The 15,786-nt window shown below is 39.1% G+C and overlaps 2 protein-coding genes across 8 annotated transcripts in view; one reads left to right on the top strand and one right to left on the bottom strand.

The window, feature by feature from the left end:
- FBXO34 (F-box protein 34) overlaps window positions 1–15,786 on the top strand; it is an 84,999-nt gene that overhangs the window by 20,814 nt on the left and 48,399 nt on the right. The window lies entirely within an intron of this gene.
- On the bottom strand, window positions 2,869–9,153 carry LOC120237287 (40S ribosomal protein S14-like). Its single transcript, XM_039240507.1, has 5 exons — window positions 9,029–9,153; window positions 6,751–6,862; window positions 5,922–5,984; window positions 4,028–4,454; window positions 2,869–2,933 (listed from the first exon to the last, which is right to left on the bottom strand). The coding sequence occupies exons 1-5, from the start codon at window positions 9,151–9,153 to the stop codon at window positions 2,869–2,871; spliced, it is 792 nt and encodes a 263-aa protein (XP_039096438.1).

Below are 15,786 nucleotides of genomic sequence, written 5' to 3'. Positions count from 1 at the left end.
TCTCTATTTTGAGCACTGAACAGGCCCTATTTATTGGAAGACTTCCATAAATCTATAAACTTAATCATCTTTTGTGGAAAACATATTTCTTTGGAAACTTTCTTCAATTTTTTTTTTTCATTCTGGAATTCTTTGTTTAATTATTTATTGAAGGATAGTTGACACAATGTTACATTAGTTGAAAGTATACAACATAGTGACTCAGCATCTCTATATGTTACACTGTGCTCTCCACAAATATAGCTACCATCTGTCACTCTACAGTGCTATCATAATAGTACCACTGACTGTATTCCCTGTTCTTTCTGGGCTTCTTTTTTTATTCTTATTTTTTAACATTTCTTAATTATTGAGAAACAGAGACAGAGCATGAACAGAGGAGGGGCAGAGAGAAGGGAAGACAAAGAATCTGAAGCAGGCTCCAGGCTCTCAGCTGTCTGCACAGAGCCTGATGCGGGATTCGAACCCACAACCTGCAAGATCATGGCCTGAGCTGAAGTTGGACACTTAACCCACTGAGCCATCCAGGTGCCCCTCTGGGCTTCTTAATCAATGCTGATCTCTTGGACTGATGCTCTGTCTCCTCTGGTAATTTTTTTGTCTCTGTTTTTGTCTACTTTCTAGATTTCATCTATACAACTTCAAACTTTATAGTGCCTATCTATCTATCTATCTATCTATCTATCTATCTATCTATCTATCTATTTATTTAGAGAGCATGAGCAGGGGAGGGGCAGAGACAGAGGGAGGATCCCAAGCAGGCTCTGCGCTGTCTGTGTGCAATCTGATACTGGGCTTGCACCACAAACTGAGATCATAACCTGAGCTGAAACCATGAATTAGACGCTTAACTGACTGAGCCACCCAGGCACCTGTATATTACTTTTTTAAATTGATATTTTATTTCCAACAGCCTTTTCTCATTCTTTTTTGCCTTTTCGCAGCATCGTGTTTTGTTTTATGGATGCAATATCTTGACTGTTTCTGAGGATCTTAATTACAAGGCTTTTTACAAGATCTATTATGTTTTATGAATTGTTTCTTTGTCACATTTCTTTAACATTTTGTTTCCTTGTCTCTTTCAAGTTACAGATGTTTGATTCTGATTTGACCAGTCAAATGGAAGAATGAAAAAATGTAAAATTGATTGGGGGATACCTAGGTGGCTCAGTTGGTTAAGTGTCTGACTCTTGATTGAAGCTTAGGTCATAATCTCACAGTCCAAGATCAACCCCTGAACTCTGCACTAGACATGGAGCCTACTTAAGATTCTCTCTCTCCCTTTCCCTGTGCCCCTCTCCTGCATGTGCTCTCTCACTCTCATAATAAAATGGATGGATGGATGGATGGATGGATGGATGGATAGATAGATAGATAGGGATCTCTGTACCTAGACAAGGTCTGTCAGCTAGTGAGCTTTGCATTAGGATGAGCAGTTCTGGAGCCCCATTATTCTTGGTCAGTGGTGCTAATGCCTGTAAGGGCTGCTGCCCTTCAGACAGTTTAATTTCATTAAAGAAGGATCTGCCAGTTTTAAATGTCTTTAATATTGTAAAATTTCAAAGATAATTAGGATTACGAAAAGAGTCAATTATATAGGGTCTAGAAATGTTCAAATAATCATCTTTCCTGCATTTTAGAGTGAAAAGTTTTAGGGTATAGGTAGTGTAGCAGAGAGCAAGCATCCCAGATGCTAGAGCCAGAGTGCTTGTGTTCAGATCTATCTGATTCTGCCACTTAGTTACACGTAGGTTACTTAACAAGTTACTAAGCCTCTCAGTGCCTGCCCACTTTCCTCATCTGGGATATTTAAATAATAATAATACCTATTAGGGATATTATGAGGATTTAGTTAAAAATGCATATTAAATACTTGGCATATAATAAATTCTCAGAAGGTGTTAATTTTTTTTTCTTTCTTTGCCAATAATAATTATGCAACTTAGATATGGTGATGATTGCCCACAGCAGAAATTTTGGTATGATTAGGTAACTTTAGATTGTATTTTTCTCTTTAGAATGTCAAAAAACACTTGGAGTCATTACTTGATGTGCTGAAATGTGTATGTGCAAATGTTTTCATAAAAGCCTTCGAAAGGTTCTCCTCCCCCACCTCCAAAGGATCTTGCTGAAGATAACTTGATAAGAAAAGTAGTCTTGGAGCACAGCCAGAAAACTAGGAATGAAAAAATACTATTTTCATGCCCAGAAACCTCTGTACAATCAGAATCATATGTGCTCAGGATGTTAGGGAAGCTTTGTTCCCATGCAAAACGTACTGACAGTCCTACTTCTTGGATTTCAGAAAATGTTGAAAGTTTCTTTATAAATCGATGTCTAGAGCAGGACTAGCAGGATGAAATAATTCTTGAAAGAATATTTTTTTGCTTCCAATATGCTCCCATTATGTGGAACACTGTGAGACTATCTTCACCACACTCTGCTGACTGTGAAATTCAGGTGAATTAAATAAAACTCTTGTGTGGTGGTTTCTGTCTCCCTACTCCCTCCAAACTTGACCCTTATTTGAACTAGGGGGTTTTAGTTTGAATTATTTATCTTGTTTTTTGTTCTTGTTTTTTTCCTCTCTCACATAGTGGAGGAAGTCCTTGGACTCTTATTATTGTTCCTGTTATTATTATTTACTTTTGAAATGCAGATGCACACAGAGTCAGTGAGCCTCTATTTACTTACCAGTTAGTTTCAACATTTTGCCATAGTTGTTTATTCTTGTCCCCATTTAAAAACAATTTTAAACCAAATTCTAGACATTGTGTCATTTTAGCCCTAAATGTATCAATATGTGATTTTTAACACATTTTCCCCCATAACCACAGGGCCATTATTTTACCTAACAAAATTAACAGATTACTCTGTTTGCCTAGCTTCTGAATTGTACTCCATATTAGTGTCATCCAATTCCTTTACATCATCTAAAACCCAGATGTATTCAAGTTAGTGGTATTTTTAAAGCATCTGTTTTTCCTCATTTACATGAAAATAATTTGTATTTTCCAAGTTCTTGATTTTAACTTACAGAAAGTTTCAAGCACATAAAAGTGCATGAAATCCATGTAATAACCCCCCATGTACCTACCACCCAGCTTTGACAGTTATCAACTCAATGCTCAATTTTCTTTCATCTGTTCTTCTACTTTCTTCCTCCAGGATTATTTTCAGACAAATCCCAGATATCATTTCATTTGTAGTCTACTGTATCGTTAAAGGACTACTTTAACCCTACTACATAAGGACTCTTAAAATATATATATACATATTAAAATATATATTTATTTACCCCCCACTCCTTAATATCATCAGATATCCATTGTTCAAATTTCCAGTTGTCTCAAATGTCCTAGGTTATTTTATTTATTTATTTTTCAAGTGTTAGTTTTTTTTAAAGCTTACACAAAGGCAGTTTATTAACAGAAAACAATAATTTGAGGAATCCTGTTCATAGACCACTGAAGAGCCAAAAATTAAGTCCTCCATTAAGAGAAACCTCAGGTTGCACGTAGCCCCAGTCCCAGTTCCAGGAAAAGCCTCAGACTGTAAAGGCTAAAGCCATCCTCGGACCGCCCTCAGTTCAGCTAATCAAAAAGAAAAAAGAAACACTCCTATGGTCTGAGTCAAGGCTGGGAACTGCAGATACAAACTAGCCAATTTCTCACCGCTTGCCTGAACCCCACGTGGGCCCTTTGAACTCACCTCATAATTGGTCATTTTCAAAGGATTCTCAAAAGTCATGATTGGGTCCCACCAAAAGTAATGAACACCTGACAGATACTGAATGGTCAAAGCTGTTACCAGGGGTGCTGCTGTACAATTGAAATTGGTGCTTATGTGATGATGCTACATGTACTGTAACACCTTCATCCCTTACTCCTTAAAAACCCTTTTTGCTTTTGTTCTTTGCTTCACCTTGCTGCCATGACACCTGTAGGCTGGTGAGCCCCTGCTCGAGCTTGTAATAAAGACCCTTCTGTATTTGCATCGGTGCCGGCTCCTTGGAGGTCTCTGGGACTCGCGATTCGGGCACAACGCCACAACCACAGCAACCCCCCATTCCTGTGGGTGCTGTTGGATGGGTTAGGGGTGACATCCTCAATCCCCCTGGTCTTCATTCCTGAGTGAGCAAGGGCGCTAAGGGCTGACTGGGCCCTAGGTTCAGGGGTCATGGTTTTATTTCCTCCTGTGGCCTGGAGTTTGATGTGGAGGACAGTGATGCCCAGGTCCGTGCACCTCTGGGTTACATCCTGGGTAGTCATCAAGGCAGCATAGGGAGAGGATGCATCTTGGCCAGCCTTCCCCTCCATCCCACCGGTCACATGACAGATAGTTACCTTGACAGAAAGATTGGTCACGTGGAGAAATGAGTCATTGAGAGATGTAAAGATGTGGTAGACACCAAACACATTTTCTCCTTCAGCTACCTGAGGTCCAAGGCTGACCTATTCTTTTCTTTCCCTTTGCAAGGAGCCTTATCTGAGCATCTCCTCCATACTCTGCCACTGGAAAGCTCAATGTCATAGTTTAATCAGGATCCACGTAAGGTCACTAACTTCCAGCTGGTGGGTAATGACTTTTTAAATCCTTTTTAATTTAGAGGTTCCCCCTCTCTACCTCTCTCTTATCCCTCTTCTGGTAATTTATTAAAGAAACCAGATTTGATCCTTTAGAGTTTCCAAGTCTGGATTTTAATGATTACATCCATGTGGTTTATGTTTATAACATGTTCTTATGTCTTGTCCTCTCTATTAAGCTGTTATATCACTGTTGAGCATACTAAATATTCTTGTAATTCTGAAGATACAAAGGTTACTACTTTGTAATACCTTTTGTATTTTATATACAGGTATATAATGCCAGTCACCATTTAAGGTGTGGCCTTTTCTATTTGGTGAAACAGTATTTTTATAAAAATATTTTAATCCCCCTCCCCCATATTTTATTTATTTTGAGAGACAAAGTGAGAGCTAGTGGGGGAGAGGCAAAGAGCGAAGGAGAAAGAGAATCCCAAGCAAGCTGTATGCTATCAGCACAGAGCCCAACATGGGGCTTGATCCCACACACTGTGAGATCATGACCTGACCCAAAATCAGAGACGTTCAACCAACTGAGCTACCTGGGCAACAGTATTTGTAAAGGGAGTTGATAGATAATTAGAAGTTGTAAGCCAGATTCCTTGGCACTGCAGTGGACTACTCTTCACCTAATGAAAAGCAGCCCTGTCGAGGCAACATTAAAAAGAATTTTGTTTATTAATGTTATGCATTATCTAGTACACTTAGCTTTATCTTCTTAAATTTGCAGATAGTGGAATTCCACTATTTCCTCATGTAAAATGAAGGCTATATCAATATCAATGGCCTTTGGTGGGTCTTGAATGAGAAAGCACCTAGTACAGTGCCAAGTATAGAAGAGACATTTAAATGTCCGTTTCCTTTTCTGTAAGCATGGCCATAATTGTGAGACTCTTCTGTCTTCAGTAGAAACTTTTAGGTAAAAAGCTGGTAGCCAGGAAAGCCATACCTTGTCTGAAGGGTTAGTTTGGGCCAAGAACACGTCTGTCAGAGTGAGCCAGGTGCACAATCTTAGAACAGGTTGTAGAATAGCTGGTTAGAACAGATGAGTCATGTCACATGTACCCATGTTCTGCAGTTCCCCCTTTCCCCCCAGCCTCTGTGGCTGCTGTCTGACAGATGGTATAGCAGAAGATGGCCATTAAGTCAGTTCTAGGAGTACAAGAAAAACTGGCTGAATTACTAGCAAGACAGAGCAGCAGAGGTGGCCATGGTAAACTAGGGACCAAGCATGCAGACCGGCTGAAAGATGTAGATATAGGTCCAGCAGCAAGGAAGGACAAGGTCGTTGCAGAGAAACGTGCAGAAAGTCTAATGAGAACAACCATGAAAGACCATTTCTTTTTTTTTTCTTCTTTTTTTTTTTCTTTCAAAATCTGGCTTCTTAAATGATAGTTTCTTTCATGAAGCCCTAAAATGATTTACTGGTAAGAGTTTCAGCTAAACTTCTAAGTTTGAATAACAGAACATCAAGTGGAGATGACTTTTGGAATTATTTTTGACAGCTAGAATCAGACATTTGGACCTGGGATAATGACCATCTGTTTGCCCCTGCTTGATTGTGTAGGAAATGTAAATGATGTTTAGCTAGTAGTATAGAAATTAAATTTACTTATTTGTTTATTTTTTCAGTTTTATACCTTTATTTGACAGCATTTAGTACTCACCCACATGAACTGTCTGTAGATTTTTGAGAGGGTGACAGGTGCATAGGTAACCAACGTATAGAGCGTGTTTGGTGAATTTTTATCCTCATTATGTTTTCTGGTCAACTGCGCACATATGTGGTACAGAACATTTCTTATTCCTGTTGGCCAGACAGCTTTGTTGAACCTGGTGTCCATGTGCACATCTCCTTTACGGCAAATTTCTGGATGTCTGAGTACCTGAGGAGCACTCTTCTTTTTTTTTTTTTTTTTTAATGTTTTTTATTTATTTCTAGGAGAGAGAGAGAGAGAGAGAGAGAGACAGCGTGAGCAGGGGAGGGTCAAAGAGAGAGGGAGTCACAGACTGAAACGGGCTCCAGGCTCTGAGCTGGCAGTCAGCACAGAGCCCAACGCGGGGCTCAAACCCACGAACCACGAGATCATGACCTAAGCGAAAGTCGGACGCTTAACCGACTAAGCCACCCAGGCACCCCAGGGACACTCTTCTTGAAACCCACTCCATGGATGTTCTTGTGAATGTTGATGGTGTATTCTCTGGCGACTACCTTGTTGATAGCAGAACAGCCCTTCTTCTTACTACCTTCTTTGCGGTAGTCATTCTGCCAGGGCCTGGTTGCAAAAAATAAACAAAACAAGAAACCAGAAGCAAAAAAACAAGAATAGTATAGAAATTTAAATGCACTTGCTCCCATCAAGTGATTGTCATCTCTTGTTTGGGGGAAAGCATAGGGATAGAGGAAGCTTCTCAAGGAAACTCCCTTTACTAGTTATTTTTCTCATAGTTAGCAGCTAATCTGAATACTCTGACTAGAATAGGCTTTATAATTATAAAGTAGTGCTAAGTTACTTATTAGCTATGGGAAACAAATTGTATGGTATTTCCTGAGTTTTAAAGAAGAATTGATTAAAGGCTAAGAAATCGCTTTTCCTTCTTTGGCAAGGTCCTTTTTAAATCTAATCTCACTAGTCTTTGGGCAAATACATCAAAGTATAAGGAACTTGCCTATGATTTGAACTACATCTCTGTGTCTTTCTGGTGAATAATAGAAATTAGTAAAGAGGTTAAGTTGTCGGAGCTTATAAAGAGATTCTGAGGCAAGTAAATCTTGCTACCAGTGTTTGCTCCTAATGTTCCTTAATTTAAGCAAGATAGTTTCATGTTTCTGTTCTGGAATAAACTCTGAAAACAAATATGTTGAGCATACTGGAACAGAGTAGAGTAGGAGAAATAGTCAAGGACATTGTACATTCATTTACCAGAGTAGAAGGTACCCACGGTGGCCTGTGTTATTCTAATACAATAGAACAACCTAGATAAATAGATAAAAAAATTTTTTATAATCAAGTTTACTCATTATTTCTGGGGGAAAGACAGTAAATGCACAATTGTAGGAGGTACAGGGAGAGAGAGGGAGACACAGAATCTGAAGCAGGCTTCCAGGCTCTGAGCTGTTAGTGCAGAGCCCAGCGTGGGGCTCAAACTCACAAACCGCCAGATCATGACCTGAGCTGAAGTCAGACAGTTAACTGACTGAGCCCCAATAGAAATGTTTCAATATGCATTAATTTATAGGGCTCTTTACAGAACCCACCTTTTAAGCATAGGCTGTTCATTCTTTCAGTGAAATGTTAAATGCCAACTATGTCTTAACACCATTACAAGAACTGACCCAGTTGTTGAAAAATGATTACACAAGCGTGAGCACTAATTTTGGTTTGCTTTGAACAAAGTATAGACAGGACCATTCTGTCTAATTATAGCATTGAGTGGGTACTATGCTAAGGGATCTGATCCTCACCACAACTCAAGTATCAGATTCAGAAGTAGTGACTCACCCTTCACTCAGGGCATGGAGTAAAGAAAAAATGGCTACTCTTAGAGTAGAATTAAGGCTTAACCAGAATTGAGGTGATTTTTTGGGTTTTTTGTGTAAATTACTATATCTAAATAGGCTGTGACACCATAATTTACTGTTTTTACCAAGTATCACAAATTAGGATTTGACAACTGGTGACACCTCCGACCCCCTGCTGGCCCTCCCATGGGAGCCAAACTAGGATTGGTGTTTCATGGGTGTTAGCCTGTGGGGAGCTGTTGGGAAGGGAAGAACTTGGATCCTATTATCTATTTCTATAGTTGTAAAATTTCTGGAACTTTTGAAGCCACGGGAACTTAATTCTCTTAATTTCCTTCTTCCTCATCTTGCTTCCATTTCTGCCCCCAAATAGAAATAATCTCATTTGTAAAAGAGAGCAAATAGTGAAGCAGCAGGTTTAGGCAGATGTTGTTAAGTGCAGAGAGCAGGAAGCCATGTTTACTAGGCCAGGTTACTACCTGAGAAGAAATTTGCCCTTAGAGAAGAGTCTGGGTACAAGGGTAGTAAAGAGAGAGACAATTTCAGTTTCCCTTGAGGACTGTCATTCATATGGGTCCTGTGGAGCTGATGTAAAGGAGTTATTTCATTGGACCTGTTGTAAGCCTCTTGTTCTGTGTCCAGGTGGATAAGAATTGTTTTTGTGTTTGTTTGTTTGTTTTGAATTATAGTGAGGGGTCTGTTGAGCACAGTGGAGCAGAGTGGAGTATAAGAAATAGTCAAGGGCATTGTACATTCATTGCCTGGAGCAGAAGGCACCCATAGTGGCCTGGGTTATTCTGATACAATAGAATACTACTCATTGGATGTAACAGGAGAACAACAAAAGTAGAACAATTCTCAGTTCCTTAAATTTCTGTAGTTTATTGGGAGATCCATGTATAACAGTAAATTTATTCACAAGTGAATTGAACTAGCAGGTTTTTGCTTGGTTGCTGTTGCAACCTTCACAGTTCCTTTCCCTAAAGGGAATCCAGTTGGACTCCTGAGAAAGGTTCTTGGTTTTGTCACCTGGCGTGGTGACATGCCGAAAAATACTTGAGATGTGCTTCATGTACCCTCATGAACTTGTGACCTTGAATGTACCAGGGTCTAATACTGGGATGGTATTAAATAAACTTCCTTTTGCATTTAGATTTTGAGGTTTGGAAAGCATGCTCTTCCTTCCTTTGATAAAAGTCTCTGAAGTTGAACAGTCTTTGTTGGTGGAATGCCTTTTTTCTGCCACTGGAGAGGTTCAGGCTGGGTGACCTCTTAGAGGGTGGGTTATAAAAAGGACTTAAATGTCATATTGGAAATAGGTAACCTTTAGATTATATACACATTTTGTTCATTTATAAAATGTAAAAAGTTAAAGATTTTCCCAAATCTAGAAAAATAAAACTGGGAAAAAATTTAAATGTCTTCTTTACTCTTCACCCACATTATTAGGTTTTCATAGCTCTAATCAGTATCTGTGTGTTTCCCTCCTTTGGAAATATGGTTACTTCATACATAACAGGTATAGTTCTTTAAAAAAAAGGGGGGGGGCTTCAAACTTTCTTTGCTTTCCACAATCCAGATACCTTTATGACTGTATCATAAACGTAAATAAAGCTTATCTTTAGTAATTGCATTTCCGGAAACAGCTTTAAGTCCTCCGCTTCAGGCAGTCAGATTTCGGAAAAGGATGTTTTTCTTTTGTTTTTGTTTTTCAAATGTATTTATATACTCTAGTAGTATTTGCATCCACATTTTATTTTTAAAATATGTAACTTATTTCATTTGTATGACAAAGTAATTTGTTCAGCTAAAGCAACCAACCAAATAAAACCAACTGTTGTCCTTTATTTCAGTTGCAACTTTGGGGAGCTTTTTTCCTTGGTTTTCTGACATATTTCAGGCTATTTTCAAGTTGTCCTGGTATGCTTAGGTTTTAAGAAACTGGCCATCAGGGGTGAAAATGGCAGAATTCTATATCCTTAAATGAACTTACTGACTCATTATTTGCCCATCTCTGCACATCTTTTCAAGAAAAAGTAGATTTGCTAACATCATTGGACAAGGGGCACAAACAAAGCATTATGCTTTGGAAGATAGCAGCTGTTTTAAATCATCATCATTCTCTTTTGAAATACAAAATAGCACTAAAGAGGAGAGGTGCGAGGTTGCCCCGATATCACTACAGAGTTGAATGTCTCCTTTGCAAGCTGTGTCATATAATGGGCTTCTCTTTATTAGCTTGTCTGAATATATTGGTGTCTCTTTTTTTCAACTTATGGCTCACCAGTGTCTCTGTGAGTGGCTGTATGAACAACAAACCTCACTCACTGGCCTGTGTTGTCTTATGCATGGGCCAAATTTCAACCATATTCCAGTGATGAACCTACTTAACAACTTATACTGTCCCCTTTAGGAATCAACTGTCAAGATCTATACCAAAGGATATTTAGCAAAAGTAGGAATATGACTTTGATTTTAAGTGTTGGAAGTTTACATTAGGGGGGCTTATAAACAATTTTTTGTTTTCATTTGACAAATTCTAAAAAAAATTTTTTTGAGTTTATTTATTTCGGGGGGGTGCCTGGGTGGCTCAGTTGGTTGAGTGTCGGACTTAGGCTCAGGTCATGATCTAGCTGCTTATGGGTTTGAGCCCCGCATTGGGCTCTGTGCTGACAGCTCAGAACCTGGAGCCTGCTTCAGATTCTGTCTCCCCCCGCCCCCACTCCTCCCCCACTCACATTCTGTCTCTCTCTCTCTCAAAAATAAACAAACATTTTTTTAAAAAGTTTAAGGTTATTTATTTTGGTTTTTTTTTTTTTTTTTTTATTTCTAGGAGAGAGAGACAGCGTGAGCAGGGGAGGGTCAGAGAGAGAGGGAATCACAGACTGAAACAGGCTCCAGGCTCTGAGCTGGCAGTCAGCACAGAGCCCGACGCGGGGCTCGAACCCACGAACCGCGAGATCATGACCTAAGCGAAAGTCGGACGCTCAACCGACTAAGCCACCCAGGCGCCCCTAAGGTTATTTATTTTGGGAGGGAAGATGGGCAGAGAGAGGATTCCAAGCAGGTTCCACACTATCCGTGCAGAGCCCAACACGAGGTATGAGCTTCCAAACTGCAAGATCATGATCTGAGCTGAAATCAAAAATTGGACTTAACCTAATCGATTGAGCCACCCAGGGGCCCCTAATTTTTAAATTTTACTTGAGAGACAGGGAAAGTGAAAGAGTATGTACAAACTGGAGAGGGGCAGGGGGGAAGAGAGAGTCCTAAGAAGGCTGCATGCTTCTTGAGGAAGCTGATCCTGGGCTCAGTCTAAGGACTGTGAGATCATGACCTGAGCTGAAATTAGGAGCTGATGGCTCTACCAACTCAGCTACCCAGGTGCCCTTGTTTTCATTTGTTTCTTGTTGTTGTTAGTAGCTTAAAGAAGTGTTGATTCTGTTAAGAAAAGACCTCGGATGAGCTGAAATTTGAAGTGTTTATAAAGATAGTTACCTGTTTGGGGTGCCTAGATGGCTCAGTTAGGTAAGTGTCCAACTCTTGATTTTGGCTCAGGTCATGATCTCACATTTTGTGAGTTTGAGCCCCATGTTAGCCTCTGTGCTGACAGCGTGCGTGGAGCCTGCTTAGGATTCTCTCCCTCTCTGTCTCTGCCCCTCCCCAGCTCACATATTCTCTGTCTCTCTCTCTCTGAAAATAAACATTAAAACAAATAAAAGAGATCATTCCCTGTTTTGAGTGCTCACGGCATTTTTTTGTGAAGCATTTTACATGCATATGTGTTAAGGATGCAAGATTTTTCTTGTCATATTATTAGACCTACAAGTGAGGTATTCTTTAAAAAAACAAACAACTTCCAGGGAGGTTAATCAGCTAAAGTTGAGAACAATTGTTTTAGGAAGATTCACAGATATGTGGGACGCCTGGCTGGCTCAGTTGCAAGAGAGTGCAACTCTTGATCTTGGGTTTGTGACTTCAAGCCCCACATTGGGTATAGAGATTTCTAAAATAAACAAACAAATAAACTTAAGGGAAAAAAAAGAGAAGATACACAGATACCTGGCTTGGGTTTCTTGGTGGCTGGTTATCCTTCTTGGAGAGAAGATATGGAAAGGGGCTTAGTGTGTAAAAATTGGGTTGGATTGGCAGTTGGAAATAGGATCTGAAGCCCAGAGGCAGTTGGTTCTAGAGATGAAGTATTGGAGAATTACTGGCAGCTAGATGGTATTCAGGGTTTCAGGGGTAGGTAAAATTGCCTTAAGAGAGCTTGCATGATGAAGAAAAGATGCAGAATCCTAGGGAACCTTGAAATGTTCTGAGTAGGAATAAGAGAACAGATACATAGGTATTCAAAAAAGAAGCAGGAACAACAAAGGAAGCCAAGAGAGAAGATAGCATCAGGTTACAAGGAACAGAGGTGCCTGGCATATGGTGGGTGGCTCAATAAATACTTGTTGCAAGTAGAATTTAAGTTTCCACTGGATTATCAGGAGATTGCTTGGTAAAAATTTAATTGGGAGTAGTATTTTTCCTATCTTACTCTAAGGCTTGTCTTGTTCTCCTTTGTAAGTTCCTTATTCTCTGCTTTAACAGAGTTTTTTAGGGCTTTGCTATAGGCCATTGGTTCTCCCAAGTGTGGTTTCCCCAGACCAGAAACATCAACATTACCTGGGAACTTGTTAGAAGTGAAAATCCTCAGGCCCTACCCAGATCTACTGAATCAGATGCTCTGGGGATGGGGCCCAGCCATGTGTTTTATAACAGACCTTCCATGTGATTGTGGTGCTTGCTCAAATTTGAAAACCAGTGTCTTGAGACTTTTTGTCTATCTGTGCTTTCTCCTTAGGCATTTAGTGTTTTTTTTTTTTTTTTAATCGAGGCTTAAATTACCCTGCCATGTGGCAAAACTTCCAAATTTACCTCTTTGGTTCAGTTTTCTGACGACCAGGTCCACAAATCTAATTTGTGTCTTACTCATTTTGATTTGGATGTCTCTTCTTCCTGCTCAATTTGTCCAAAACTGAAGTCAGAATTTTTTTCCCAGTAGTCTTTTCTGGGACTTAGTAGTAGACACTATCATCCATGTGGATGTTCATGCTAGAAATTTAAGCTTGATTCACTTTCTTACACAAATACTAACAAGCGTTAAGCACGTTCTCTCTACTGGTATAGAAGACACATGCACGTGTGCGCGCACACACGCATGGACAAACAAAATGGCGATAATGAGTGCCCCCCAAGTTAAATGTGAGACCATCTTTTAGGAAGTGTCAATTCTCAGAGCTGCTAGTAAGTGATGAGCTTGCCTTGCTGAGTGTGATTCTAGGTTTTGAAGGTTAATAAGTATTATAAAACATGGTTTCTCAACTCAAGTACTTCATCTTGTGCTCAACCAAAGGAACTTGTGTGTAAATGTATAACATAATCCAGTTACTGTTACTGGAGAGAATATACAAAGCTATGTCTGTTGTAGTCCATAAACAATTCCAGGGAAAGGTGAGTTATGAAGTGTAGGACTCTGGGGCCAGAATGTTTTGGTTAAAGTCATGATAGCACCACTTGCTGTGACCTTGGGCAGGTTAACCTTCCTTCACTATGCCTCAGTTTCCTTAACTGTAAAATGGAGATAATAACCATCCATACCTCAGAGCTATTGGGATTAAATTCATAGTATTTGAGACTTCGGAGTAAACAGTGCCTGGCACATAGGTAAAGGTTCAGTAAATGTAAGTTGTATTATTACTCTCTCTCACCTTGTCACTCTACTTCAGCCATTCTTGGATTCTCTTAGCTACTAGTACCTCTTCAGCTCAGACATACCATGCACTTGGATGCTTTAAAATGCTTAATGCATCCAGGTCTTCATTTAACCCTCCTGTGATTTCAGATTCAGTTAGGGTTCCTTTTATAGGTTTCCTTAATACCCTGTACTTTTTCACAGTACTTTGTAAACATTATGTTTTTAGTAGCAGCTTTATTGAATGTAATTCATATACCATACATTTAACCTATTTAAAATGTGTAGTTCAGTGCTATCCACAGAGTTGTGTAGCCATCACCAAAATCAATTTTAGAGCATTTGATTCAAGTCATAAGAGTACCACTTGCTGTCATGAAGATAGCAGAAAGACTCCCTGTACCCATTAGGGGTCACTTCACATACCCTCTACTCCTCCCAGCAAATCTACTTTCTGTCTGTCTAGAGTTGCTTTTTTGGACATTTCATATAAATAAAACGATACATGTGATCTTTTGTGCTTGGTTTCTTTCACTTTGCATAGTGTTTTCAAGGTTTGTCCATGTTCAGGGGCACCTGGGTGGCTTAGTCTGTTAAGCATCCGAATTTCGCTTAGGTCATGATCTCGCGGTTCGTGGGTTCGAGCCCCGCATCGGGCTCTGTGCTGACTGCCAGCTCAGAGCCTGGAGCCTGTTTCAGTCTGTGACTCCCTCTCTCTCTGACCCTCCCCTGCTCACGCTGTCTCTCTCTCTCTCTCTCTCCTAGAAATAAATTAAAAAAAAAAATTTAAAAAAAAAAAAAAAGAAGGTTTGTCCATGTTCTAGTACATACTAGTACATCATTTCTTTTTATGGCTGAATAGTATTCTGTTGTATGGATATACAGAGTTTGTTTATTCGTTCAGCAGTTGATGGACATTTAGGTTGTTTCCACTTTTTGGCTGTTAGGAATAACGGTGTTGTGAACATCTGCCTACAGGTTTTTATGTGTACATATGTCTTCATTTCTCTTGAATATATGTTTTCATTTCTCTGGATTATATACATTTTTAGGAGTGGAATTGCTGGGTCATATGGTAACTCTGTGTTTAACCTTTTGCTAAGCTGCCAAATTGTTTTCCAAAGCTGCTGTATACTTTTTACATGTACATACAGTGTATGAAGATTCCAATTTATCTATGTCCTTGCTAACATTTATTATCATAAATAAATATAAGTAATAAATCATAAAAGATATATTATTATCTTTTCAATTCTAGACATTCTAGGGGGTGTGAAGTAATCTCATTGTGGTTTTGATTTGCATTTTCCCAATAGCTAATGATGTTGGGCATCTTTACATGTGTTTATTAGTTAGTAGTATGTCTTTGGAGAAATTATTCATTTCCTTTCCCCATTTTTTAATTGGGTTATGTGTATTACTGGGTTACAAGAATTCATTATATTTTCTAGATACAAATTCTTTATCAGGTACATAATGTGCAAGTATTTTCTCCCATTGTGGGAGGTTGTGTTTTTCACTTTCTTGATAGTTAAAATTTAACGTTTTAAATTTGGTGGAGTCTAATTGTCTGTTTTTTCTTCTGTTGCTTGTACTTTTGGTGTCATATTTAAGAAACCATTGCCTAATCCAAGAAGATTCATTGTCCAGTTTCTTCCAAGAGTTTTACATGGTTAGTTTTAGCTCTTTCACGTTATGTAACTATTTTTCTGTCTTCCCTGTTAGAATGTCTGCACCACAGGAGGACTAGGATGGTGTTTGTCTTATTTATTTGTCCTTTGGGGCTCATTTAAGGCTTGGGAACCACTAAATGTTCAATGATGATTGTTAATGATTTTGGAGAGACCAACTTTAAGGAGCTATTATCAAAATGCATTAAAACACCTAACTTGAAAGTCTAGTTTTTTGTTTTTTCTTTTAGAGCTAGGAACTGAAAT

Source organism: Hyaena hyaena, unplaced genomic scaffold, assembly GCF_003009895.1.
Source record: "Hyaena hyaena isolate Hyena2069 unplaced genomic scaffold, ASM300989v1 scaffold_175, whole genome shotgun sequence".
Taxonomy (NCBI): Eukaryota; Metazoa; Chordata; class Mammalia; order Carnivora; family Hyaenidae; genus Hyaena; species Hyaena hyaena.
The sequence above is the reverse complement of the archived record's forward strand: the minus strand, read 5'-3'. Positions and strand labels throughout refer to the sequence as shown.